The sequence below is a fragment of the Aspergillus foveolatus genome (genome assembly GCF_047715535.1).
Source record: "Aspergillus foveolatus strain CBS 279.81 unplaced genomic scaffold BDW70scaffold_76, whole genome shotgun sequence".
Classification (NCBI taxonomy): domain Eukaryota; kingdom Fungi; phylum Ascomycota; class Eurotiomycetes; order Eurotiales; family Aspergillaceae; genus Aspergillus; species Aspergillus foveolatus.
The window spans coordinates 80,423-105,153 of record NW_027396140.1 but is presented as its reverse complement, the minus strand read 5'-3'; the positions used below and the strand labels follow the sequence as shown (position 1 = coordinate 105,153).

At 51.0% G+C, this 24,731-nt stretch overlaps 9 protein-coding genes across 9 annotated transcripts; 5 read left to right on the top strand and 4 right to left on the bottom strand.

Moving 5' to 3' along the window:
* Positions 1 to 272: 272 nt before the first annotated feature.
* On the bottom strand, positions 273 to 755 carry BDW70DRAFT_143658 (uncharacterized protein). The gene has a single exon (XM_073738132.1). It carries the CDS (start codon positions 629 to 631, stop codon positions 419 to 421), a length of 213 nt encoding a protein of 70 aa, XP_073592103.1. The 5' UTR covers positions 632 to 755; the 3' UTR covers positions 273 to 418.
* A 114-nt stretch (positions 756 to 869) lies between these two features.
* BDW70DRAFT_163708 (polysaccharide lyase family 1 protein) lies at positions 870 to 2,286 on the bottom strand (the record flags this gene model as incomplete). The annotated part of the gene is made up of 6 exons (XM_073741346.1): positions 870 to 1,208; positions 1,256 to 1,489; positions 1,549 to 1,645; positions 1,701 to 1,826; positions 1,888 to 2,031; positions 2,087 to 2,286. 6 exons carry the CDS (start codon positions 2,284 to 2,286, stop codon positions 870 to 872), a joined length of 1,140 nt encoding a protein of 379 aa, XP_073592102.1.
* Positions 2,287 to 3,768: 1,482 nt separating this feature from the next.
* Positions 3,769 to 5,015, top strand: BDW70DRAFT_171505 (uncharacterized protein; the record flags this gene model as incomplete). The annotated part of the gene is made up of 1 exon (XM_073743239.1): positions 3,769 to 5,015. The coding sequence occupies one exon, from the start codon at positions 3,769 to 3,771 to the stop codon at positions 4,783 to 4,785; it is 1,017 nt and encodes a 338-aa protein (XP_073592101.1). The 3' UTR covers positions 4,786 to 5,015.
* Positions 5,016 to 6,379: 1,364 nt separating this feature from the next.
* On the top strand, positions 6,380 to 7,455 carry BDW70DRAFT_143653 (uncharacterized protein; the record flags this gene model as incomplete). The annotated part of the gene is made up of 1 exon (XM_073738131.1): positions 6,380 to 7,455. A coding segment is annotated over exon 1 (313 nt), but the record flags the coding sequence as incomplete, so codon positions are not given.
* Positions 7,456 to 10,315: 2,860 nt separating this feature from the next.
* dppV (dipeptidyl peptidase DppV) lies at positions 10,316 to 13,171 on the top strand. Its single transcript, XM_073738130.1, has 7 exons — positions 10,316 to 10,432; positions 10,502 to 10,553; positions 10,619 to 10,851; positions 10,901 to 11,903; positions 11,954 to 12,176; positions 12,234 to 12,678; positions 12,735 to 13,171. Exons 1-7 carry the CDS (start codon positions 10,368 to 10,370, stop codon positions 12,880 to 12,882), a joined length of 2,169 nt encoding a protein of 722 aa, XP_073592099.1. The 5' UTR covers positions 10,316 to 10,367; the 3' UTR covers positions 12,883 to 13,171.
* A 1,174-nt stretch (positions 13,172 to 14,345) lies between these two features.
* On the bottom strand, positions 14,346 to 15,179 carry BDW70DRAFT_171504 (sterol desaturase family protein; the record flags this gene model as incomplete). Its single annotated transcript, XM_073743238.1, has 1 exon — positions 14,346 to 15,179. One exon carries the CDS (start codon positions 15,177 to 15,179, stop codon positions 14,346 to 14,348), a length of 834 nt encoding a protein of 277 aa, XP_073592098.1.
* Positions 15,180 to 18,104: 2,925 nt separating this feature from the next.
* Positions 18,105 to 18,438, bottom strand: BDW70DRAFT_143648 (uncharacterized protein). The gene has a single exon (XM_073738129.1). It carries the CDS (start codon positions 18,416 to 18,418, stop codon positions 18,143 to 18,145), a length of 276 nt encoding a protein of 91 aa, XP_073592097.1. The 5' UTR covers positions 18,419 to 18,438; the 3' UTR covers positions 18,105 to 18,142.
* Positions 18,439 to 18,711: 273 nt separating this feature from the next.
* Positions 18,712 to 20,314, top strand: BDW70DRAFT_153493 (uncharacterized protein; the record flags this gene model as incomplete). The annotated part of the gene is made up of 6 exons (XM_073739652.1): positions 18,712 to 18,751; positions 19,037 to 19,192; positions 19,348 to 19,480; positions 19,621 to 19,711; positions 19,798 to 20,037; positions 20,075 to 20,314. 6 exons carry the CDS (start codon positions 18,712 to 18,714, stop codon positions 20,312 to 20,314), a joined length of 900 nt encoding a protein of 299 aa, XP_073592096.1.
* A 2,135-nt stretch (positions 20,315 to 22,449) lies between these two features.
* BDW70DRAFT_171503 (FAD-binding oxidoreductase) lies at positions 22,450 to 24,244 on the top strand (the record flags this gene model as incomplete). The annotated part of the gene is made up of 5 exons (XM_073743237.1): positions 22,450 to 22,551; positions 22,623 to 23,055; positions 23,121 to 23,610; positions 23,657 to 23,907; positions 23,970 to 24,244. 5 exons carry the CDS (start codon positions 22,450 to 22,452, stop codon positions 24,242 to 24,244), a joined length of 1,551 nt encoding a protein of 516 aa, XP_073592095.1.
* Positions 24,245 to 24,731: the final 487 nt, after the last annotated feature.

Here is a 24,731-nt window from a genome sequence, read left to right as displayed (position 1 = left end):
TCTTCTAACTACAATCTGTATAGGCTATTTATGCCTTTTCAAAGGCTTCAAGAAAGAATGTTCTCGATATCAGTAGATAATTCAGTTAATATATAGATAGTTGCAATCCGCCTATGGCGGTGTGATTGCCTCATATGATTGGACGAGCGAGGTGCTGGATATTGATTAGTAAGAGGAGGTCCTCTCTGGTCGACACACCCCCTCAGCGAATTTCGATGAAAGTTCCATGAACATTTGGACTAGAGCTCAGATACCATGTCCTATGAGCCGAACTCATCATATACTCTGTATATTTTCTAGTCTCCCTGAGTCTGCTCCGATCGCAGGTCTGTCGTCAAGATGTCCGTCTCGGCTGAAATATATATTTTGACGACGTACGCCATTGTCTTGTATGACTATACGTTTATTATTATTTGATTTAATTCATCACCCTCAGAAAGCTTGCGAATATTTGCGCAGTTCCTGACCAGTGTATCAAACTTCCAGATAATCCATGCAGTCTCTGAATTGGACTTATTACGTGTAGTGTGTTGTTGTTGCGGAAAGTCACAGTCCATAATTGTAAGTGTCCAAAGGGGATTGGCAAAGCTCTTGGAAGAGATGCAGAGGTCGGAAGTAGGCAAGCCTCCATGTCAGCAGTAGGTTACAAGGATTCATCTATTGCGCTCACTGTTATGTTTATGGGCAGCCTACAAGCTAGGGTGAGATGGGTTGCAGTAGGAGTAGATTTTAGTTCATCCAGGAAAGCCTCAAAAGAATGACAGTCCATTCTCAGTAATAAGAAATGACTTCTTCTGAGATCCGTCATAATCTCTGCGAGCCACTGTAGCCAAGTATTGCAAGCCAAACCCAAGCAGCACATAGTACCCTCACAGCTTCCCCTGCCCAGCATTGGACGGAACACTGCTCTGCGCAACCGTATACGCAGACGCAGACGCAATGTTCTTGCCCTGGAAATTCACTAAGAATGCCGTGTCTGCCTGACTGAACGTGCCAGAGCTCCCGAACCCATTGACCTGGCAGGTGTGGCCCAGGTATGTCGAGCAGATTGCATTCGTACTGGAATCCGGGGAGGTGAACAGCTGGCCGCCGACGGTCCCTTCAATAACAGTAGGGATATTCTGGAAGACGTTGCCTTCTGCAAGCACATAGCCACCAGAGTCAATTTCAAAGGCATGGCCGGACGAGTCATACCAGTAGTTGTTGACCTGAAGAATGTTAATGGGAGGGACTATTCATTGCGCTGGGTTCTTACCGCATGCAGAAGGGTGTTCCCGCCGACTTTAGGGCTGCGACCGCTCATGTGGTAGATATAGTTCCCCTTCAGAGTGACCATGTCGTTCGAGCCGGTCAAGTAAATGCCCCAGTAGTGGTAGCCGTCGCAGGTGGCGGAGTAGGAGGTCACGCCGTTGAAGTACGAATTGGAAACGGTTACTCTGTTAGAGGCAGATGTCCCCAGGACAAGATGTTGGCGCCCAATACGTGCAGTCTGCGTATACGGAGTTAGTCTCCTCTCCCTTCCTGCTAGGTATTCTCCCGAAGACTGACCGTGACATGGTCGATCCAGACCATGTCCGCATTGTCGAGGGTGATTGCATCACCGCCCCAGACATACTTAGGGTTCAGGTCCGTGATAGCGATATTTCTGTAATCATATTAGCGATCTTCTACAGAATAAAAGAGCCAATAGAGGGCATTACTGGATGATGATATTGCTCGCACCGCTGACAATCCGAAGACCCTTGCCCTTGATCACACCACTTGATCCTTCGCCAACCAGGCTTTTGTTGGATTTGACAGTGATACCCAACACGCCGGCGTTGTCACTGCAACACTGGTGTCTTAGCTTGTACCTACATAACTGCATTAAGAGCAAGCGTGACTCACTAGGTCACAGAAACCGACGGAGCGTTGGGCTGGTAATTTGTACACCAGTCGTTCTTGTTGATGGCCACTTGGCACGCAGACGCAGTGCCCCAGGGGGCGCAGCCAGTCTCTGTCGTAGTCCCCTCGGTTCCCGTGAAGTCAAACCTGTGTAGTGATCAGTCCTCTAGCACCACGATTGCATTCCCCAGGCATGCCATACGTCTTGGTCAGGACAATAACGCGGGCTGAGCTGTCTCCCAGGTACGAGACCAGCTCTGCTGTAGTGCTTGGATAAACCGGCGTCGCACTCCCACCTCCAGTCACGCCCTTCGCGAAGCCCTCGGCTGATCCTGTCACCCCGGCGGCGCTGGTGCCGGCAGCGGCAGCTAAAAGAGACAGAATGGGTGCGTGAAGCCTCATCTCGAGTAAACATAGAGTTCCCACTCGATTATGATGGTGGATTTGTTTCGTGAGTTACAGGCACAACCAACGTCTTATAAGCGCTTTCACACTGCCGCCTCATCCGCATCTAATATGGGTAAATGCCCGCCTTTGCCCTTCCGGTGGCGTCCCGGCGTTATTGCAAAGTGACAGCGGATATATTAGGCGACGAAGCGATTGGTGGAACGGAATAATATCTGCTTACTTTTGTGTATACCCACCGGAGAATGCCTAGAAAAATGTCTGAAGAATGCGTCCCAATCTGCTTGGATAGGTGGAGCACTACCTAGGGAGAATCCGGGGAAATTCTGCAGACAAGGGACGGTGCACATGCGCAGCAGATGACCTATCCCAGGAATTCTGCTGCCTCCACTACCGGAAATGCTTGTCCGTAGTCTGCAGCGATAATATATGCATTTGTCCGGCCAAATAGTTATTAACACTGGGCACATAGGGCAGAGCCCAGGAGCTTCCTCGGCCTGGACCTCCTGGAAATAGATTCCGTATAGAATTGTCTGACTACATCTGTATTGATGAATTACACGTGACGGCATGAATGGCTTGGCTATTCTGCTCTGATCTAGGCTCTGCTATACTGTGCCCTAGCTCAAATTCCATTCTTGTAGAGCATGCATGATGACTGAATGGAGAATACTACACCGCAATTCTGGTTGATTCCCGAAAGCCAAGATGGGCACGTTAGTGCTCTGCCCAAGAAGCCTGGAAGGTCTTGTCCCATTGCGCCACCCGCTGCCCAGGAGAGCTTCGTAAGGAAGACATTAGCCCTGGGGCTAGCACGTGCAGCCCAGCGGGCTGAACCCTTTGCAGACAGATTTTCAAAGTTTTTGACAGTTTCACACCTGAAAACTCGCACTTTTATACGCGCCGAAAGATTCACATACGGGATAACTTTCCCTTTATACTTCAGATACACTCGTATCCAAAGCTAGTTTACAGGAGATTGCGAACAAAAATTAGGTTTATGTTTGATTCGATACATGGATCTCTTTCTCTGACGCTTCATAAAAGACTGGGCATACACGGCTTTTGCTATACCCAGTATATAGGATTCTCCAATGCTGCTCATTTAACTAGAGCAGTGGGAAAGTATGTCTATAATGCGAGTCGGCGAAGCGTAAATACTGTAGCCATTTTCTCAACTAAGCAGTTGGTACGTCGAAGGCCCTATGCTACCTGGTGAGGTCATGCCAGGGTAACTTTGGCGGTATCGGCGGTTGAACCAGACTTTGACAACCCATTCTTGACGTGCACATACCCGACATCGCCAGACATTGCCAGACATTGCAAGACATCGATTTATATTCTGGGGAGAGCTTGACAACGAGCTACTGACCCGAGAGTACTCGTTAGTATCGCGCCTTGGCCGTTTTGCGAAGCTATTCATAACCCAGTCCGATGCTTTCAGAGGTTGAGACATAACCATGATGCCTGCCCACCAATATGGATCTGAATGCACCCCCTTTGGGCCTCAAGCATGGATTGGAAAGCGCCAGTCTTGCGCTCCGTATGACAGCGGCCGTCTTTCTCTGCCTTGCCCTGTTCAACTCGCTCGAGCTCGTCGTGCTCGTCTGCTGGACCTTCCATCAGTGGCGCGGCCTCTACTTTTGGTCCCTCCTCATCTCATCGATCGGCATCATTCCCTATGTGGTTGGAACCATTCTGCATATTTTTGACCTTGTTCCCCTCGCAGCTAGTCTGCCGATCGGATATGTGGGGTTCCTCTGCATTGTCCCCGTTCAATCATTGATCCTCTACTCGCGTCTCTACCTTGTATTCTACCATGAAAAGATCCTCCGCATTATGCTATTTGTTATCATTACTGTTTCAATCGTCCTTGTCGTACCCAACTCAGTCTCCATGTACGGCTCCGCGTTTATAACGGAGCCGTCGTGGAACTACGCATACAACGTCACCGAACGGCTGCAAGTCACTGGGTTTGCCATTCAAGAACTGCTACTCTCCCTGTTCTATGTCTACTCCGCAGTCCGACTTCTTCGGATCAGTCCTGAAGGGAAGAGCCAGGTCAAGCGAATCATGCATGAGCTGCTCGGGATCAACGCGCTCACGATCGCCCTCGACATCGCCGTGATACTCATCGAGTACATATATTTGTATTCGTTGCAGGTCTGCCTAAAGGTGTTTGTATACAGTGTGAAAGTCAAGCTGGAGCTTGCGGTCCTGGGGAGGTTGGTGGCGCTCACGAATACAACACAGGAAAAGCGGAGAACTACCGTCAGGAGGGCCTCGTTTTTAGGCCCAACTTATAACTTGAGTGATTACACAAATACGAATGACGCTACGATCGGGACAGATACAGATCGGGCCCCAGATGCAGTGGATATCGAAGAAGTCGAGCAACCGAGCACTGGTAGTATTGCCGAGTCAACGCCGGGAAATACAGATAGGAGAGGCGTCGATACACTGGCCCAGCGTATCTCTTGGAATCCTCATGTTTGAATGTACGGTTCCTGCTCGTGCATCTATTCTTCTCTGTACCGTACTCTGTTCCATACTCGCGGAAGTTGCGGCGTCTCACTGTTCTGCAGTCGTTCTCCGCCAGTGCTATGCTTATCCTGAATCATATTGCTCTCTTAATGACTATTATACTGCAAAAGATCTGCACATGGCCAATTCGAACCAGGACCGAGGAAGAAGAGTCTTCTCTCTCTATTCTTCCAGTGTAGGGAGATGTCATTGGGCAGCAGCCCCGGAGGGCAGGTTCCAGTAGAGGAACCAGATAGTTCCAGAAAGGCAGGAAGCCCAGAGTGCAGCCAGACAGGTGATCAATCCCTATAGGCCAGTACGTGTGCGGATTAGGAAATGATTCTTGTCTGGCCTCTAAGTGGCGGAATGACATACCAGTAGACAAGCTGGACAAGCGAAAGAATAGCAAATGTGCTTCAATTATCCTCGATCGAAAATTCGTACTAGGCTAAACAGCACGACGAGGTGTGCGTTGGCTATTGCCACCAACAAAGAAATGACTCATGGTCCTCCGGGCCATCGTTCTATTGAACGTCGTATTGCAATTTAGCCCAGTAACTCAAACGAGCGTTGAGAGATTATGGCGAATATTGACATGCCGCTGTAAACTTCCCTTACAAGAGAGCGCACCACTGTGCGAGGGCAACTTTTCTATTGACTCCGGAGCATACCGATGTGACAGAGTTCATCTACAAAGGGGTTAGGGTCACAGACTATAGGGTACGCTTACCCAAATGCCAAGTGCCTGTCCTGGAGACCCACCGTACTTCTGCTACACAGGCGTGCACTTGGTGATAACACGTTAGATACGCGTCGTTCACACGACAAACAAGTAGTCTGCAGGTGGTAAATCTGACGGCTTGCTGTTCATCTGTTTGCAGTCAGGCCTTATGAGCTCCATATTAAACCTAGCACGAGAAAAGCCCGGAATCACAAGCGCCAAGGGGAAGTATATGGCCCACTCGACTTCGCCGATCCAATTTGACGGCTGGTCCCGTTCCTGAACACGCGCAGGTACCCATCCGATGAGGAATTTTTCATGCCTTTTCCTTGCTGATATTGCATCAGACTATGTAACTCATCCGAGCAAGCCGCACTCAAGCAAGGAGATTGACCCCTGACGATCAACTAGCTCCTCGACTTGTTATCTAGAGTTTCCGAATCATCGGAGCGTAGAGACATCTGTTCTTGCGCTGGATGATAAGGAGAAGAGGTCGGGTACGGCATGCCGAAGTCGAACCGGTTAATGCCACCGAGGACCCATTGTTCTTGATAGCCAAATCAAACATTCTTCAGTGAGGCGGTAGGAAACAAGTTTATCAGGCCGCCAAGCCGTAACCACGCCACGTCATAGTGAGCGGAATAGGCCTGGCGATATGCCGGAGATTGTTCGGCACTTTGAGGTACTCAGCATAGCTGACATAATTGATTCCCCCATATACAGCCAGTTCAGCCAATAGCATTCTGTCAAACAGCCATGCCACCGTGCTGACTGATCCTCGAAGCACATCTAAAAATAAGGGCATGGCAAATTTTCCTCCCTGCCTTGGCCGGGACGGGTATTGTTCCTAAAAGGAGCAACTTAAGGCTGAATCATGCCCGATCGAGGGAGTCGAGGCCCTTGCTCCCATCAGTCCCAAACTCTGGTTCGCCAAAAAATGACTCAGTCGGCGTCGGCGATATCGTGGGCTTGGTTCGGCGAAAAAAAACCGGCCACTATAGGTGCAATTTTTCATGCCTGAAGCTATAAGTATGCCCTGGAGCGTCGATGAGGAATAGCTGGGTTCAATTCGACTGTCAGACAGGAATCTATACTTTCCTATATCATTTATTGTTTAATACTGGCTGGTAGGTTCCCTGGAAACTTAAGCATACCGGTATAATGTCCATCATACTAACTTTACTAGTACTAGCCCCTATCTCAACCAACATGAGCTACACACCAAGCACAAGCGCGGCGACAAGTGCTGCTACGAGCGCAAACGTCAGCCGAGTCACCTCACTTGAGCACCATGACGGCGCTCACGCCATGAGCGACCTGAGCAAGAAGTCTCACTTCGCCAAACTTAAGAAGCGACTTGCCGCCGTTAAGAAGGAATGGGGCCCTGGTCTCGCGGCGAAGGAGTATTGGGACGACGTGTATAACTTCCCCTCTGGGCGATGGGCCGGGCAGGGGTTGGACTCGAGATCCCTGATATAGATGTCGATTTCTAGGTCTGATCTGGTGTCTTTAGCCAGTGCGCACCACTGATGGCTCTGGATAACCGGACACGCACCAGTACCATGGGCGTCCGCGTGACAAACCCTAAGCTGCGCGACTACTACGCACAACATTGGATCGATACAGCTTCAAACAACTATAGCGAGTCGCATGGACTGATTCTGAACCAATCTCGAAGGATTAATGGAAGAGAGGGGAAGGAAAGGACCTCTTCACTCATTTCGCATATAAAAAAAAGCATATAGCCTTGGCGTTTTTACGGTCATTGGAGAGCGTCTGTATGATTATGATACCCGGGAAAGGAAGCGGAGTAAATAGATCGTTATTTAACAAAATGGTGATTTACTAAGTAGGCTTGCGGTGTTTGTTACCAGAACTTTTTATCAAGGAGCATCGTAGAGGTCGGACTGAGCATTCTACCCGTTTCTAGGCAACGTGATGACCTAGACCAGCTAGGTGAAGTATTGGATATGACATGGCCCGAAGTATTTTTTTTTTGTAATGGGACCGAGTCTTGTTGCCTTTCACGTAATGTACTTCGGATATCATACTGCTACAGGCGGCGATTTGATGTATGGACGCACATTCTTAGTTTAGCGAATCTATGCCTAAGGGGAATAGAGACGAATGTCGGCTCTAACTTGGGATGGCGTAAGTTTAAGATGAGGACTGAGTGAAAAGCTAAGGGTTACGTCAAAGTAAAGAAACTTGACGGGTGTAAAATAACTAGATATGGATGCCTTCCAAGGCGGACACGGAGCAATGATTTGTACAACTTAAGGCAGCAGGTATATGGCATTTCTTGGCTTTGTTTACGAAGCCCTGTATTCGCTAATGTCGAAAAGTTCTTTCATCTGAGATTTAGTGTTGTTAGAAGTCTAAACGTTGACGTGCCCTGTTTGCATCAATCTTCAACACAATAACGCCAACTAATTGACTCTTCACTACTATGGTAATACTACGGACCAAGGTATAATATATCATTGACGGAGCAGGGCCCAGACTGAGTTTTTAAGTTAAACAGACAGAGAAATGTTCGCTCGGCCGCGGTCCCAATGGCGATTTCAGAGTCGGGCCTTGCACGCGGAAGTCGGCTCCATCCTGCCCCATGGGTGAAGGCAAGCAGCCATCGATTCCTCAAGACAGCCAGCCCGCACTGACGAAAAATTTCCCTCAATGCTATTCTAATTAGGGCTCTTATGCGTCATTTCGGGTTATGATCCTGAACATGTCTCTACCGATCAGATCCGTCCACAGCCTATTCGATGGATTAAGAAGCTCCAACATCACTTGCCTCTTCTGTTCTTCGTCTAGGAAGCCGATGAGAACTGTATCCTGCGACACGCACTCCGATATGCTTTCAGAGGGAGTCAATGGTGATGTTTTCCACATCATGCCTGTTGACCGAAATTCGGCCTCTTCCAGAATTGTAGAATCGGAAAAGCAGACGGAAAACAGTCGTCTTTCCTCCACTGGATTCACCGAACAGGGCAGTTATGGTGCCGGGCTCGCAGTGAAATGTAAGGCCGTTCAACGCCGGCTTACGGGCGTCGTAGGAGAATTCAACATTGTCACATTTGTTGTCTCCCTTGCAAACCGTCAATGGTCGGGCGTTGGGTTGGTCAACAACCGCAGGCTGTTCCCTGAACAATTCCAGCACAAAGTCCTCTCTTTTGCCAGACAAGTCTGGCAAACGGTTGTTCGATCCGCTCCAGAAGCCTTCGGCTACCGCGGGCGCACTCGCTGACCGAGTGCGGGCCTCTAGGTGCCCCGGAACGGGCCGTCAGAGAGGTGAGAATCCCATCTAGGGCAGGGTGCCCGTACCCGTCTTCAGTGACAGTTGAATGGATCGGTTGGACATCTCACGATGGCTTCGGCGTTTAACGGAGCTCGAAAGCTCGAAAACTGACGCGGAAATTGACTGCCTGACCAGGAAATGGTCGAGTATGTAGACATGGACAGTGAACGTCCTGCGGTAAAGTATCACACCACAACATTATCGCGACATTCTTCTTGTATGTTGTGTAAACACCAAGATAACCCAGTGATAATTCGATAGATTTATTGTCCTGCTCGACTATCGATCTTTGCCCAAACCCAGGAGGGACCATACTATATACGACAGCTTTACCGGTCTTTCCCCGTTCTGTGACTGAGGTAAAGAGAATAGATTGCGCCATGGGCCACAGCACATCTGCCCACCGACAATGCAGCACAGAAAACCGGCCGCAATCAAGCGTTAATTGCGAGTAGACGAGCATAGACGCCAGCTTAACACTCAAGGAAGTTCGCGTCCGCATTTGAAGATGTTGTGGATACGCTCAAAGGGGAAAGGGCAGAAGGAAGCTGTATCAACTACACGGACGTAGCCTACTAAGGATCGGATGCCATATGACGATTGATTTTCTATCTTGTTGACGATAGATCTGTTCTCTCTTGTGTGTACTACGATATGAAGAGGGGTCAGATATTAGGCCGCTTATATCACGTGGCGTAAGTCAGGCCTCATCGTGTACACCTGGTGTACATGATGGTCACATGATATATTCATATCAGAAGAGTTCCCCATACGTAGAACCGCTGATAAAGGTTGATTTATGGCTTTCATTCTCAAAGTATCAGGTCATTGGCGAAGGGCAGAGCGCTCAGTCATCGCCGTTACTCTACGCCTGACCACATTCAAAAACTCAAGCGGGTAGTCGCTTCATGGGCTTCCTGGGTCATATGCGGCGAGTGAGTGGGAATCATCTGAGGGTAATTTCAAGCCAGGAGACGCGCTCGGTTGATAATCTTGGGTATAATGCCCGACCGTATCGTGCGATTGGAGACTTCTTGGCTGGGAGGCTTCATTTTAGATAGAGCATCGGCGGAATCCTGCGATAAGCGAGCTACGAGGTTGAAATTACGTGCCTGATGGCACGACAATAAGCGATGGTCCAAGAATCCGATAAGATGAGTTGACAAGGACCAACTGAATCGGAGATGGACACCGAGAGAGGTTACATCAATCTATATAGGCTCTTGGCATTGCAACCTTGGCGGGCTTCCACAGGATTCCACTCCAGGCCCGCAACACGATTCGCCAAGAATGTAGGCTTCGGCCCCGCCCAATGCTTGGCATGCCCATCCCTGCCCGGGAAGGATTAGCCTTGTCCATTTTTGGAAGGTCAATAGGAAACAAAACATGTAGTGGCGCGTGCGGAGATGCCGGGGGAGGTGCCTGGACCTGGTTATCGCCGGCGTCGCGTAGATTGCACCATCCGCTCGTCATTATAAATATTGCCCTGCTCCCTGTTGGTGAACTTAGCCAGGACCGCTTATCTTCAGCTTCAAGATGGGTGCCTTCCGGTGGCTTTCGCTCGCGGCTGCAGCTTCGTCTGCGCTGGCATTGACCCCCGAGTAAGCAGACACTGTGCCACTATTGACTCGCATTGGAATTGGGAGTCGACGTGACTGACTCCGCGTAAGACAGTTGATCAGTGCTCCCCGCAGATCGGAGGCGATCCCCAATCCCTCTGGGGTGAGTCTGGCGTTGGCCGTTTTTTTTTTTTTTTGGAGCTGTGCAGGATAGTGCTGACAAGATAGAACGTCGCCGTGTTCTCCTCCTCCCAATACTCCTTTGATACACACGAATCGAGCTCTGCATGGAATCTGCTTGACCTCCGCTCAGGGAAGATCACCCCTCTCACCAACGACAGCAATGTCTCTGAGATCGTCTGGCTGAACGACTCGACCCTGCTGTACATCAATGGCACCAATGCCCAGATTCCTGGCGGCTCCGAGCTCTGGATCTCAGGACTGTCCAACTTTCCTTCGGGGTAAGTCATATGCGTTGGGATATTGGTGTGCAGAAGCTGACCCGGACAGGTACAAGGCCGCCTCTCTGCCGGCGTCGTTCTCTGGCCTCAAGGCTGTCACCACTAAGTCTGGCGACATCAATTTTGTCGCCTATGCTCAGTCTTACCGTAACGGTACTGCGTACAACGAAGAACTGGCTGAAACCTATTTGTCGAGCGCGCGCATCTATGACAGCATCTACGTGCGTCACTGGGATACCTACCTCACCACCACCTTCAATGCTGTGTTTTCCGGCACGCTGAAGAAGACCCAGCACGCGCGGTACGCTTCTGCTGGAGGTCTGAAGAACTTGGTCGCGCCCATTCCCAACGCCGAGTCTCCCTACCCTCCCTTTGGAGGCTCGTCGGACTACGACATCTCTGCGGATGGCAAATGGGTTGCGTACAAGAGCAAGGCTCCTGATGTTCCCCAGGCCAACCACACTACTGCCTACATCTATCTCGTCCCTCACGATGGTTCCGAGACCCCGGTCCCCATCAACGGGCCCGGTTTCGCGCCTAAGGGCATCGAAGGCGACTCCAACAACCCCGTCTTCTCCCCTGACAGCAAGAGCCTCGCCTATCTGCAGATGGAGGATCCGACTTACGAGTCTGACCGCCGCGTGATCTACATCTACGATCTCGCGTCCAAGAAGATCACCCCGCTGGCCACTGAGTGGGACCGATCTCCCGACTCGCTCAAATGGACGGATAAGAGCACCATCGTTGCTGGCTCGGAAGACGAGGGTAGCGGCAACCTGTTCCTGATCCCCATCAAGAAGGCCGCTGGCGACTTTACCCCCGAGAAGCTCACCGACGGCAAGTATGCGTCTGCTTTCTACCTCGCCTCTAACAACACCCTCGTCGTGACCGGCTCTACTCTCTACTCCAGCTGGTACGTCGACCTCGTCAGCCTGAACCCCAAGCGCGGTACCATCAAAAACTTGGTCTCTGCGCACGAGATCGACCCCGAGCTTAGCGGTCTCGGCCCCGAGGATATCAGCGATATCTGGTTCGCTGGTAACTGGACTGATGTAAGTAGCTTATTCTGTTTAGCTGATCAGGGGCTGACAATTACCTCTAGATCCACGCCTGGGTCATCTACCCCGAGGGCTTCGACAAGGGCAAGACCTACCCACTGGCCTTCCTCATCCACGGCGGACCCCAGGGCGCATGGTACAACTCCTGGAGCTCCCGCTGGAACCCCAAGGTCTTCGCCGACCAGGGCTACGTCGTTGTCGCACCCAACCCAACCGGTAGTACCGGCTACGGCGATGAACTGACCGACGCCATCCAGAACGACTGGGGTGCGCCTCCCTCCCCAATCACCAAGTCAAGCCAAACACTGCTAACATGACATCTAGGCGGTGCCCCCTATGAAGACCTCGTCAAGGCCTGGGAATATGTCCGCGATAACCTCGAATACGTCGACACCGACCGCGGCGTCGCCGCCGGTGCCAGCTACGGCGGGTTCATGGTGAACTGGATCCAGGGCAGCGATCTGGGCCGCGAATTCAAGGCGCTCGTCACGCACGACGGTACGTTCGTTGCTGATGCCAAGATCTCCACCGAGGAGCTCTGGTTCATGGAGCGCGAGTTCAACGGGACATTCTGGGACGTGCGTGATAACTACCGCCGCTTTGACCCCAGTGCGCCTGAGCGTATTCTGCGATTTGCCACCCCCCATCTGATCATCCACAACGATCTCGACTACCGTCTCCCCGTCGCGGAGGGACTGAGTCTGTTTAACGTTCTTCAGGAGCGTGGTGTTCCCAGTCGGTTCCTTAACTTCCCCGACGAGAACCACTGGTATGTCCCTGTCCTGCCTCCGAGCCTTTTACACTGCAGCATGCTAACTGGTGCAGGGTTACGAGTCCTGAGAACAGCCTTGTGTGGCACCAGCAGGTGCTCGGGTGGCTGAACAAGTACTCTGGCATCGCAGAGGAGAACGAGGATGCGGTCACCTTGGAGGATACTGTTGTTCCTGTGGTGAATATCAATCCCCCTGCTTAAGAAGGGTATGTATAGTTATATTTGGCGTGTCACGTAGCGTGCGCCTGAAGCGCCATGATGTACATGAATGAGTCCATGGACGATACTTGATGCATTAATACAGGATATGGTCAAATTGTTTTGAGCCCTTTAATAACCACTTGCAACTTGCATTTAAACCCCTATTATGTCTGAGCAATAGCCCACCCGTCCTCAAAGCTTCTCCAGATATTCATCTGACAGACACCTTGCATGCTATAATAATCTGAATGCTTTCTTGCTATTCCCTATTTCATCTGAAATGCGTCCCATTGTCCAGCCGCGCGTGATAGTCTGAGATCTTGTCACTGTAAGTTGAACTTTTATACTAAGCGAACTTCAGGCCAAATAAAGGCGGAAACACTCAAAAAGCTCTTTGTAAGACATCAGCCCTTGTCGAGATCTTGATATCAATCTGAGGCGAGAATCAATCAAAGCCCAGAACTCTTCCAGATTATGAAGGTTAAGATTTAGTCTGATTAATATCTGGCACAGTCGATATTACTGATTATTTTACCAGGCAGTTTATTGATCTCTACATACTCAACACATATTCTTTTATTAGGTCGATCTACATATGCGCCTTACTCCTCTCTGTAGCGGCAGCTACCTCTTACCCTCTCAATGGGACCTGAAAGTTGTAAGTCGTCACTCATCCCTTCTAAAGGTAATGCTTCAATACAAGGGTCAAATGTATCTCTTCCTTTCCGAAGTACGTGCAAGATCATACCTGAAGTGATGGGAACAGATACTGATATTCAGAGGGTACTTGAGCAGCCATGGCAGAGCAAAGCTACACAAACATCAGAACACCCTGCGAAATGCCCGCAGGTGCCCGCGGCGTAGGGCAAGTGGTCTAGCGACACCGTGGAGGCCAGTCCATAACACAAGGGCCCAAAAAAAGGTAGTTATCGCGGATTTCTTTTTAACCCTATCCTTCAAAGATGCTGATTCTTCGACAGTACTTGGGTAAACCGCCGTGAGACGCTACGACGCCATCAGCCTTATCTAGCATTGGACGAAGCACTCTTATACCGAATGCTATGTGAGCCCCCGTAGCGCCTGCACTAAGCCATGATTGTAGTTTCCATTCTTATCTGCGCTGCCTCGTCTGATGGCAAAAAAAATCCCTGTCAGTCTCTTAGCTCTAATCCAAGAACACCCTTGCTTTGGAGCGGGTTGGCTGCGTTGCTACTTATGTTCTTTGCGCTGATAAAATCCTCCGTTGGTATCTGTCATCGGGAAGCGCGTATTGTATATTGATAAACCAACATCAAGAATCAAGTTAATCCACTACAAACGCGTCAACATATAACCGAACTAGCTACAATATAACAGGACACAATATAATAAAAACGCACGATGCTAATTGAAGAGTGGGGCAACTTATTCATCGCAGTGTATATACATAGTACCTCCGCCTTCCTGCGACCAAAAATAATCAATCACTGCAACTCAGCTGCCTTATCTTCCTTCAACCTGTCTCTCGCAACCCTCGTAACCTTAGGATCCGTCAATCTCGTCCCATACAGCACATCGCAAAGCCCAATGGTACCGAAATTGCCCACAAATAGCTCGTGATGCATGTCATGGACCTCCATATTCCAGCCGTAAATGGGGGGAAGCTCATATCCGCAATGGGCAATAATAGCAAGAAGCAAAGCCCACGTTAACATAAACCAAAAGGTCACGATGTGCGCTCCCAGCAACGCAGGCGGCAGGGCGACGGGGAGGATATTGGAGAGGAAGTACTCGACCGGGTGGGCGTAGAGGGCAGCCAAGGCGATCGGAGTTGTAAACTCGTGGTGCTTCTTATGGATGTGTCTGTAAACCTTGGGGTGGTGCAGGCCGCGGTGGGAGTGGTAGAAGATTATGTCTTGCAGCACGATGCTGATGACAATGTCCCGGGCCATGCGGGTAGGGGACGGGAGGGCGGAATCGACATTGTATATCGTGGTCTTTGCACCGGAGGTGAAGAAGTGCAGCATGCCTAGGTATGCTAGGTGCAGTACGCTCGTGAGGAGCTGGTTCTGAAGAGAATTAATGAGCCCCTTTTTCACGGCTGCGTACTGGGGCTGTCTAGCCGGGGCCTGGATCTTGCGCCAGGGGATGTGCTTCGGGCCGAGAGTGTCCATCCAGGTGAATATAAGAGACGGGACCCAGAAGCCGATGAAGAGGACGGCAGCGCTGCCGAAGAACTCGATTGTCGTGGGCGAGTAAGTGGTCGTGGTATGGGACCACCATCTCGAGAGAGGACCACCCATATTCAATTGTTCCATTGCTGCTGATTGGTATCGTTGCTTGTATTGGTTTGATGCTTCCCAGAATACCAGCGAGGAGGGTATGCTTTATAGTACATCCAAAGGCCGACAGCCACTAGGGCGTAGTCGGTACACAACGACCACGGTAGCCAACGGGCTGTACTAGACCAGAGTATATGGATCTAAACACTGCCACGCACGTCAACAGACAAGGGTATAGGAGTCATGGCCGCGGCTGAAACTGATGATGTGACAATAATAAACTAATTGGGGGCCTGCTTGTGGCAACGCGCTAAAGAGGAGCCAGAGAGTCCTGCTGGGGCACCCTCATCATTACGGAATGGCTAGCCAGGAGCTTCAGGTGGGGAGAGGGGTCAACGGGAGCAGGAGATGGATTCAGAGAGTTAGAGACCGTTGAGCAAGGCCGATCTTTGGCTCTGGACGATCAGATAGCATATTGACTACGATTAAGGAGGACCTGTGGCAAACTGAAAAGGCACCCCGTCCCGGTATCTTGACACGGCCTGTCGGATTCGACCCGGCAGGAGGGGGAGCTCAAGGCCCGGTGCAGATAAATTTTACGAAAGGCCAGACAGGTAAGCAAGCGACGAGCATGAACCATCTGCAGGTTCTGGGTGGAAGCTGCAAACTCACTGAGACTCCCATCGGTCACGTTCGACGGGGCCAACGGCACACGGGACGACGAATAAGCAATCTCAGCTGAAGTGCACGCCGAGTTCTTCAGGAGTCTGCAGAAACAATCCACCGGCATCAAGTGATTTGATTGGTCGATTTACCGGCAGTTTGGCTCTATGGTTGGCCCTTATGGTAATCCTTCTGGGGGCCAAAAATGGCCCAAGGGCCATTCAGCCGCAATTGACATTAAACGTCCTTGCAACAGAGCGGATTGTCGGGTTCTAGACTGAACAGACTAATGAATCTTGCTCATAGAATCCTATCACCAACGGCGCTTCTGCGCATGATTGGTGCGGAGTTAGTGCTCGTCTATCTTACATGGCCGTCACCTGTCAAGCTCCACACATAATGCGGCGGAGGCTTAGTCGGAGCTATAGAATATGGATCGGTGCAGTCACATTCATCGAAGCCTCCTTGCCCTCGGCCACCATTTCTATGGATCATATACAGACAATCATCAGAGTTTCTCCATGGGGCCGAATTTGCCGGTGGAGCTCTGTGGTTCTCTTGGCTGGCTGGTTCTTGGTGATCACACGGCCCCAGCGGGACGAAGGAGTGTGATGTTCAGGTTAAATATTTTTCCAAATCCTGTTTTTGTCTATTTGACTCACAACAGCCTCCCTGGCTACAGCACCGACTTGGCTATATCTTCTATATCTTCGGAGTCGGGGGTTGTTCGAATGGCTGCGCAGCGCTCCCGGCGGTTAAATAGGGTAAACGCGAACGCGCTCTGCCCACCATTAGAGTAATCGCTCCTGTCCATGGGTTGCTTTAATAAGGATTATCCATTCCTTTGGTTTTAGGGTCATTCAAGCTATCTACGAATCAAGAACGGCGGGATCTGTTGGGTCATGTTCAAAATAGATAGGACGCCTTCCTCGTCCAGTAAATCTCATTTCACCAGGCAAACGGAAGACGGGCCATTTGAGTCTGGCCACTTATTGCACTTTTTCCTTCTTGAAAACAGCAGAACATATGCAGGGCGTGGATGGGTAGTGATGGGCCGGTTGATTATGGCTGACTGGGTTAGTATAACATGGATGGGATATCTTTGTATCATTACTCGACAATGCCAAATGAGAATGTAGTATACAGCCAAGATCAAGGTATCCGCACAATGGCTCTCAGACAGCATTGGCAACCCTATCCTACTTTTGCCGTCGTTCTTGTAGTCCCAGGAACAGGAGCAATTGGGTTCGGAAGGACCCCTAACGTATATCCTCCTGAAGACCCTCCACCAAAGGACTGAAAATGAATTGAATCATTATTGCTGATCCTGCCACTGTCACTAACTACGTCCACATTCAATAATCAACGAATCTCGAACCGTCTACGAAGAAAGAAGGGAGTTACTCCATAGGTGAAAGCTCTATGGGCCCTTCCTGTATGCTCTATAGTGTCCGGGGACCGCGCTAATTCCTCGTTTTGCGGCTAGCCAGCCAACCATTAAGATCTCTGGCATTGTATCTCCAGCGGCCTCAAGGCTTGTGGAGGGGGTAAAGCTGACGACGTCGAATCTCACGGGGGTTTGTCGAATCCTGTAGGCATGCCCGAGGAGTACAGACTGAACAGAAGTCTGAGAATGCATAGGCGACCAAGACCAAGATAACGACGCATATAACCTAATCTACCAGGCATGCTCTAATTGTATGTATTGAGTTGACTACCGTCTAGAAAGCCAGCAGGGGCAGCAGCACCAAGTGCCGTGGCAGCCATCGACGCACACGGGGAGATGGCCTCGGTCCAAGCCCCCCGATAATATTGGGCATGTTTTAAGATCTCCACTCCCGTTTAATCTAGCCTATCTGGTCCTAGCGTACGGTTTTTAGGCTGTCATGGCATTTTTTTAGTAATGCTCCATAGCCCGGAACCTGGCGACAGGAAGCCAAGCCACCAGCCTCAGACAGTTGGTAGCCGATGGTTGATGGATGTTCCCAAGGATGGTTCTGGGGATTACTATCCTAAATGCCAAGCTGAGCTGTGCAAGCCGTCGGTAGAGTGGGCAACTATATCTACAATATTCTTCTGTTATAGCAATCATCGCATGCTTATTTTTAATAGCTCATGGTAGCTGTATGTCTCATCCACGAGCTGGGGAACAACCATGGGCTCTTTTTTGAAGCTTGCTTAACAGTCAACTCGACTAGAATCCACGACAAGGTGTCGACAGAAGAGCCATGGCGTCCAGCAGTCACAATGCGTCAGCCCAATTTCTGAATCAGCCGTCCCCTCTATCACGCGCTAAAGAATACTCCGTCCCCTGTGGCGGAGACTCTACCCGAGTCTCAATTACCACGGAACATCTTGGATTTGTTTGGGACGGCCCTGAGTGTGGCCGCGAGAGTGTGTGCGAGTTGTAACTGCTCAGATCTATCGGTGGCGACGCGAGCAAGGGGCACAAAATGAAGGAGGCAGGCGCAGATTGTCGCGACAATGGTCGGCCAGATAGACAGGCCAATGGACCAAGTGAGATTTTGGGCCCTTCGAAGATGCGCAAGTAGCTGATTCGGACATATTTGCGCCGCAGACGTTGTCCAAGGCCCGCTATTCAGCTCCGTCATCAGTGGGATTTGTGGGTATTGGGACAAAACGCGTCCGGCTGGCACTTGCAAAATCCCACAGCCATGATACCGCAAACCGCAAGACCCCTCAGAGCCATCTGCAATCTGTGAATGCGCGGGAAGGGAGAGACGAGAATGATAATGTTGACTGCGGCGAGAAAGGTATTGGTATCAACACACTCCCCCTCGGTGCCACTGAACTTGGCTCAAAATAAATGAGTGGCCGGCAGCCAGTGCTCCTACATCTCCAGACGAGTAGACGTGGAAATAGTGTGATTGCTCCCCAGGCAAACATGGAGACTATGAGATGTCGTTTCGGGGGATCATCCCCTTGTAGAAGAAGAGAATAGAGAGTTTGTGTTGCTGCAGAACAGGTGTAGATGATCGTATAAAAGAAGAGAAGCTGAGCAGGCCTGGGAGAGCCTGGTCTTGATAAGCTAGTCCATGAGACTGACCCTATACAGCACTCGACAAATCAGGGAGATAATTTTGGGCCGACCGTCCCGGAACTGTCCCAGAGCGCCGGTTACGGCAGTGGTCAGATCGAGGCAACTCCTTTCGCTCTCCAGCAGACGGGCGTACCACTCATCTAGTATGGAAGACCACGGAACCCCAGAGCCGCGGTTCTCGAGCGCATTAGTCTTAAAGGCTATCTTAGCTATGTCTTTTCTTTACGGCTCCAAGATAACTATGACCTCGACGAAGCCTCCCGAGTGGTCCAAGCCGGGTACGACGCCCTCGTTAAGCGGATCCCCGTGGTGGGCTATGAAGCCGGTGTGACCCGGGGTCGCGGCAGGTAGGAGTCATGAAGTTCAGAAACAAGAAATCAAGCCTCTAGAGAAGGAGTCCTCGTCAAAGATATCCGCTCCTCCTTCCCATCTAGTTACGCCGATTTGGAAGCAGAATCATTCCCCGTAGCTGCATTCAAGCCGAGACGCTCCGTCGACGCTCAATGTGGCCCTTGGTAGGGGAGCGGCTACCCATGCCTCTTGTGCAGGCCAAGTTCATCCGCAGGGAGCTTCTTCTGACCTGGTGCATTGTGCACATGGCATGCGACGGCAGGTCCTTCTACCTCTGGACCGATATCTGAGCAGAGGAGTGCCGGCGCACGCAGGGCCTCGACATTGCGGAGCCGTTTCAACTCGCCGATGCCGTCTGGAAGGATAGGGAGCAGGCCATGCAACCGTCAGGAAAGAATTCAGGCAGCTAGAAGATCATCCAGGATATACACTCCTCTCGTTCACACCGCAGGGAGCGCCGCTCAAGATGATGTCGCGGAGAAACCGGGGCCAGGTCTTCCATTTCACTTCTCGAAAGAATCGCTAGCGGCTTTAAAGGCAGAGATTTCCCTGGCCGGTTATACCCAACCGTTCGATTAGTCGTGGATTTCGACCAACAATGCTCTGTTGGCTCTTGCTTGGCGCACCCTCATGGCAGTGCAGTCGCCGCTAGAGACACTGGAAGGAGACCGCGTGTCCACGTTCAACGTCGCCATCGACGGGCAGCCACCAACAAGCCAGGAGTTCCACCCGAACAAGCTCGGCTGCTTTTTGGAGTACGTTTCCATCTCGGTACCGATTATTAAGATACTAGGTGAACAAAACATTGCCCATCTGGCAGTATCATTTGACAAGCCCTTCTCCCGGCCGACAAAAGCTTCCAGACGATGTCGTTGCACTGGCTAACAAGCTGGAGGGCGTTGATCTCCTTGTTCCAACTGCATTCTTAGACGCGCCCGGTTTCAGCTACGTGCAGACCTCGTGGATCGGATTTGAGCTGAATCGGCTGGACTGGGGAGCCCTGTTAAGCCACCAGTTCGAGGCGGTGAGGTCGCCGCATATCGGTGTCATCGAGGAAGGGCAGGTGGTGCTCCCAGTGTTGTCAGATGGGGAGTAGATGTTGTCGTTGGTGTCGAGTTGCCCGGACAGACTCATAGAAGATCCCTTGCTTACTCGGTTTGGCGTTGCGAGGTAGATTTTAGGGACGAAGGAGGCCTTTGGGAGAACGGCTTGAGGCGCCGTGTCTCATACATAGCGGTGATCAAACTCCATATATCTGATATTTAGCATTAAAGCTCACAAGGTCTGGGATACGCTCCTGTATGCTAGACAAGCCCTATCAAGTCATCGACCATGATGGGTATAATGACCCATTGAAAGCGAGCAACCATGGCACATTTTCAGTATTGCCGCGACAACCATCCATCTGAATGACAAGGACACGGCTGGAGACTACGGCTTGCGAGTATAAGGCGACATATACCGTTCACTTTAAAGAAAGGGGCCACCTCAGTGCTGAAAGTGACTTCTGGTGCATGGTAGCGTAGACCACTAGGGCATGAGAGCAAGAGATCATCTTGGCTCTGTAGGCTTCTTGTCATTACAATACACGACAACAGTCAGGCGGAGATACAATTCCTGATAGCTTAATCGATATGAAGGCTCGAAGTAGGGCATCCCCATTCAGCAAATGTAAGAGTGATTCTTCATATTCCGGTGAGCGCTACGTCTTGGTAATAAGACTTCTAGTCTCTGTATGGCTTCTTCACCATCAGACCTTCTATTTATCACTGGGTTATATTAATTAAATAATGATTACGTCGCTAATGATAGATATGTCTTGAGGTGCAAACGGCCCTGTTGCAGAGCTTCCAAGCTCGGGTCGATCTCGAAGACGATCACATGTTTACTCGCACAGCTCAAATGAAGGATGAATATGGATGCGGATCTTCCGCAGGTATTACCGACTGCATAGCTGGTTGGCTGACTGGGCTGGCGAAAAGCCGAGTAGCGGCCACGGCCTCGGTGTGTTAAACTGGCCAGGAGGTCTACTAAAAGCCGATCAGGCTCTGCATTGGCTTGGCAGGAATACCTCTGAAGTAACAATATACAAACATTATTTTCCCAAGGTAATGGAATCGATCAGTGGGGCCCGGCACATTCCAAGTGCAACTTATACCAGTAAAATAATGTCTTGTGCCATATGTCGCTTCATTACTACCTCTTAGATAAACTGACCATTGGCGGTGATGCTCAACTACACTCCAATAGCGTGGGATCGAACGTCCAATGGCTGGGCTCGTTCAAGCGCAAGTGGACTCTCGTTGACCACCTCTATTGGAGAGGAACTGGCTTCTCAATGGCGACCAACAGAGTCAGCCCTCCCCCACATCCCCTGGGATAATGAGTCAGTCACAAAAAAAAGTACTAAGTCTGTGCGAGCCTGGAAGTGGACAAGGCCCAAGGTCCCCGTGTTGATCGAACCCATGCATCCCGAGAGTAAGACGGAATTCTACAGTCTGCGCCCACATGGTCGTGGCCATCCCTGCTGCAGCGCTATCCGTGTTGCTTGTACTGTCGAGCTTCTTCCATGGAGTCCACTAGTCATCATATAGCCGTCAAGCACCGCAGATCAGTATCCTGATGTTGGTTATCCAGGCTCGCGGTAACGTTTACGACCTTACTACTAGCTAGGGCTTGTTTGATTCTGCCCTTCTCAGTACATTACCAGCATAACAGAATTGCTATAATATTGAGGGCGTCTTTTCTTTTCTTCTATTATTTCTACTTTTCTTTTTTCTTATTTCCTCCCCCCTGCAAATCTCGATAAAACACCATGCTTTTCCTTTTCCTATTGGGGTATAGACCAGGCCTGATTGGCGAGCTTGGGAAGGCCGGCAACATCTCCACACAGTTCATGCCCTCCACTTCTACCGGCACCGTCAAGGGCTCATCTCTTTTTGAGTTTGCTGGAGCCTTCGATCAAGTGCACTAACCATGTTGCAAATGCCGGATGCCGCGACATCCGGTGCTCGCCTTCTTGTTCGGGCCTTTAGTGCCCCATCCAATGTCCATTGTCTAGTCACTAGTCATTACCTCTTGTCTAGCTGCGGTGCTCCCCTCGGTAGTGCTAGAGCGTTGAACTGACTCCCGTATAAGAGTCATGGGTACTCCGTACACCCTCAACTAATCGAGTTGCTCTGGAACCGGTTGACTACGTCTTGTCTGTATATTCCTTAATCCCTGCCCATAATGAGGCTCACTCCTGCTGTTGCAACAGCATCGCTGCTCAGTCTCTCCGCACCTGAGTTGACTGTAGCCACAGCTGCAGAGTCGTACTCTGCGGATCAATGCGTACGTCCAGTGTAGATTTCAAGATTTCAGGCCAGAAAGGAGCCGCTGACTTTCTTCGTCTCTACGGATAGTGCGCCGCCCTGTTCAGCAGCAGCATCGGTGACAAGGTTGTCTTCCCCGGCAACGCGGCCTACCGCGCCTCCGTGACCTCGTACTGGGCCGTCAACGTCCAGCTGGAACCTACCTGTATCGTGCAGCCGCAGTCTGCCGACGACGTCTCGGTTGCGGTGCAGACACTGGCTGGTGCCGGCGGCAACTCGCCCTGCAAGTTCGCAGTACGCAGTGGAGGACATATGACCTGGGCTGGGTCGAACAACATCGAGACGGGCGCTACCATTGATCTCTCGCTGATGAACAGCACAATCTATGACAAGGAGGCCAAAGTTGCGACTATTCTCCCGGGTTCGCGGTGGGAGGCGGTTTATAAGACCCTGGAGGAGTACAATGTTGTCGTTCCTGGTGGCAGGACAGGTCCGGTTGGCGTTGGAGGGTTCTTGCTTGGAGGTATCTCGATTTCACCTTTCCCTAATCCTTCGAAGCGAAGAATTGCTGATTACCTGACTGTCCAGGCGGAAACTCCTTCCACGCCGCGCGGGTCGGACTCGCTTGCGACAACGTCATCAACTACGAGGTTGTCCTTGCCAGCGGCCGCATTGTTAACGCCAACAACAACACCAACGTCGAGCTCTTCAAGGCCCTGAAAGGCGGCTCGAACAACTTTGGCATTGTGACCAAGTACGAGCTCAAGGCTATCGACAACGCGCACCTCTGGGGTGGCATCAACGTCTTCGACAACTCAACCACGAACCAGCAGATCGACGCCCTGGTCAAGTTCATCGACAACATCGAAAACGACCCATATGCCTCCTGGATCGGCCTCTGGCAGTACAACTCGACCACGCGGAAGACACTCATCAGCAGCCCTTGGGACTACACGAAGCCGGTTGCGCACCCTGCTGCGTTTGACGACTTCTCCAAGATCCCTCGCATCTCGTCCTCGAACCGCTTCGCGACATTGTATAATCTCACCAGTGAGCTGCAGCAGGCCGCTGGATACCGGTTTGTAACCCCCTCTCCCCTCTTCCATCTGGCGAGTTAGCCCCAGGTTGACGCATCCTGCTAACGGGAGCAGCGATGTCTTTTTGACAAGCACCTACCTAAACAGCGCCGCGGTTCTCCACAAGACCATCGAGATCCTAAACAAGAAGATCGAAGCCGCCGTCCCCGTCGCCCGGGGCAAGGACTGGTCCATCATGGTGATCATCCAGCCCTGGCCCAAGATCTACTGGCAGCGGAACCAGAACAACGGGGTCGGCAATGTCCTTGGGCTGGACCGATTCGATGAGAACATGCTGCGTATGATTGCCCTATAACCCGAACAGATTCGACTGTTCACATTTGCTAATATCTGAATTCAGAGGTGCTGTACGACTACTCCTGGGACAACGCGGCCGATGACGCGCTCTTCCAGCGGCTCTGCAGAGAAGCCATGGCTGAGCTGGATGAGTACGCCAAGAGCATTGGCAAGTACAACGAGTACATCTATCTGAACTACGCAGACGTCTCGCAGAACCCGCTCAGAGGGTACGGAGATGAGAATGTCGAGTTCATCCGCCAGGTGGCTGAGCGGTATGATCCGGATGGAGTCTTCCAGACGCAGGTCCCGGGAGGATTCAAAGTCGGCGATGCGTAGTTTTTTTTCTTTTCTTCTCCTTCCATTGCCTTTGAAGGGCTGAGAAGATGTATGTACTATCGATATCGGTCTAGACCGTACAGAATGTAGACGAGACAAGCATTGTTAATAATGGCACTCATAAGCTATACAAACCAAGAACCCGGTAAAATTGCTTCCTCTTCAGCAGGACGTAACTCAATAACGGCTCCTGTCTGGCAGTTGGGCATAAACCTCACCGGTCAAGTTTGACCGTGTCTGTGAGCGGGACGTAAGCCGTGCCTGTGGAGTCCTCATTCCACAGATGCAACTAACGCCGGGGAAGGCATGAAGGATCTAGCGACCCACAAGGCATTGCTCACTAGGAGACCGGGCGGTAATTTGATCCACAGGACCGGGGACTGGCCTCGGAGACGGGGTTTAAGAGCCGTCGGAGAGTGGAAGGGCTTTTCGTATATGTCTTGCGCATGGTAGGAGTGTTGCATATCGACGCAACCGTTTTCACTGT

What these genes read in the sequence shown, in the direction of transcription:
- BDW70DRAFT_143648 (XM_073738129.1), bottom strand. Translation starts at nt 18,418, where the DNA reads ATGACGGAGCTGAATAGCGGGCCTTGGACAACGTCTGCGGCGCAAATA.
- dppV (XM_073738130.1), top strand. Translation starts at nt 10,368, where the DNA reads ATGGGTGCCTTCCGGTGGCTTTCGCTCGCGGCTGCAGCTTCGTCTGCG. An exon ending in CGATCCCCAATCCCTCTGGG is followed by an intron (nt 10,554 to 10,618) that starts GTGAGTCTGGCG and finishes CTGACAAGATAG; the next exon opens with AACGTCGCCGTGTTCTCCTC. An exon ending in CGCCATCCAGAACGACTGGG is followed by an intron (nt 12,177 to 12,233) that starts GTGCGCCTCCCT and finishes CATGACATCTAG; the next exon opens with GCGGTGCCCCCTATGAAGAC.
- BDW70DRAFT_143658 (XM_073738132.1), bottom strand. Translation starts at nt 631, where the DNA reads ATGGAGGCTTGCCTACTTCCGACCTCTGCATCTCTTCCAAGAGCTTTG.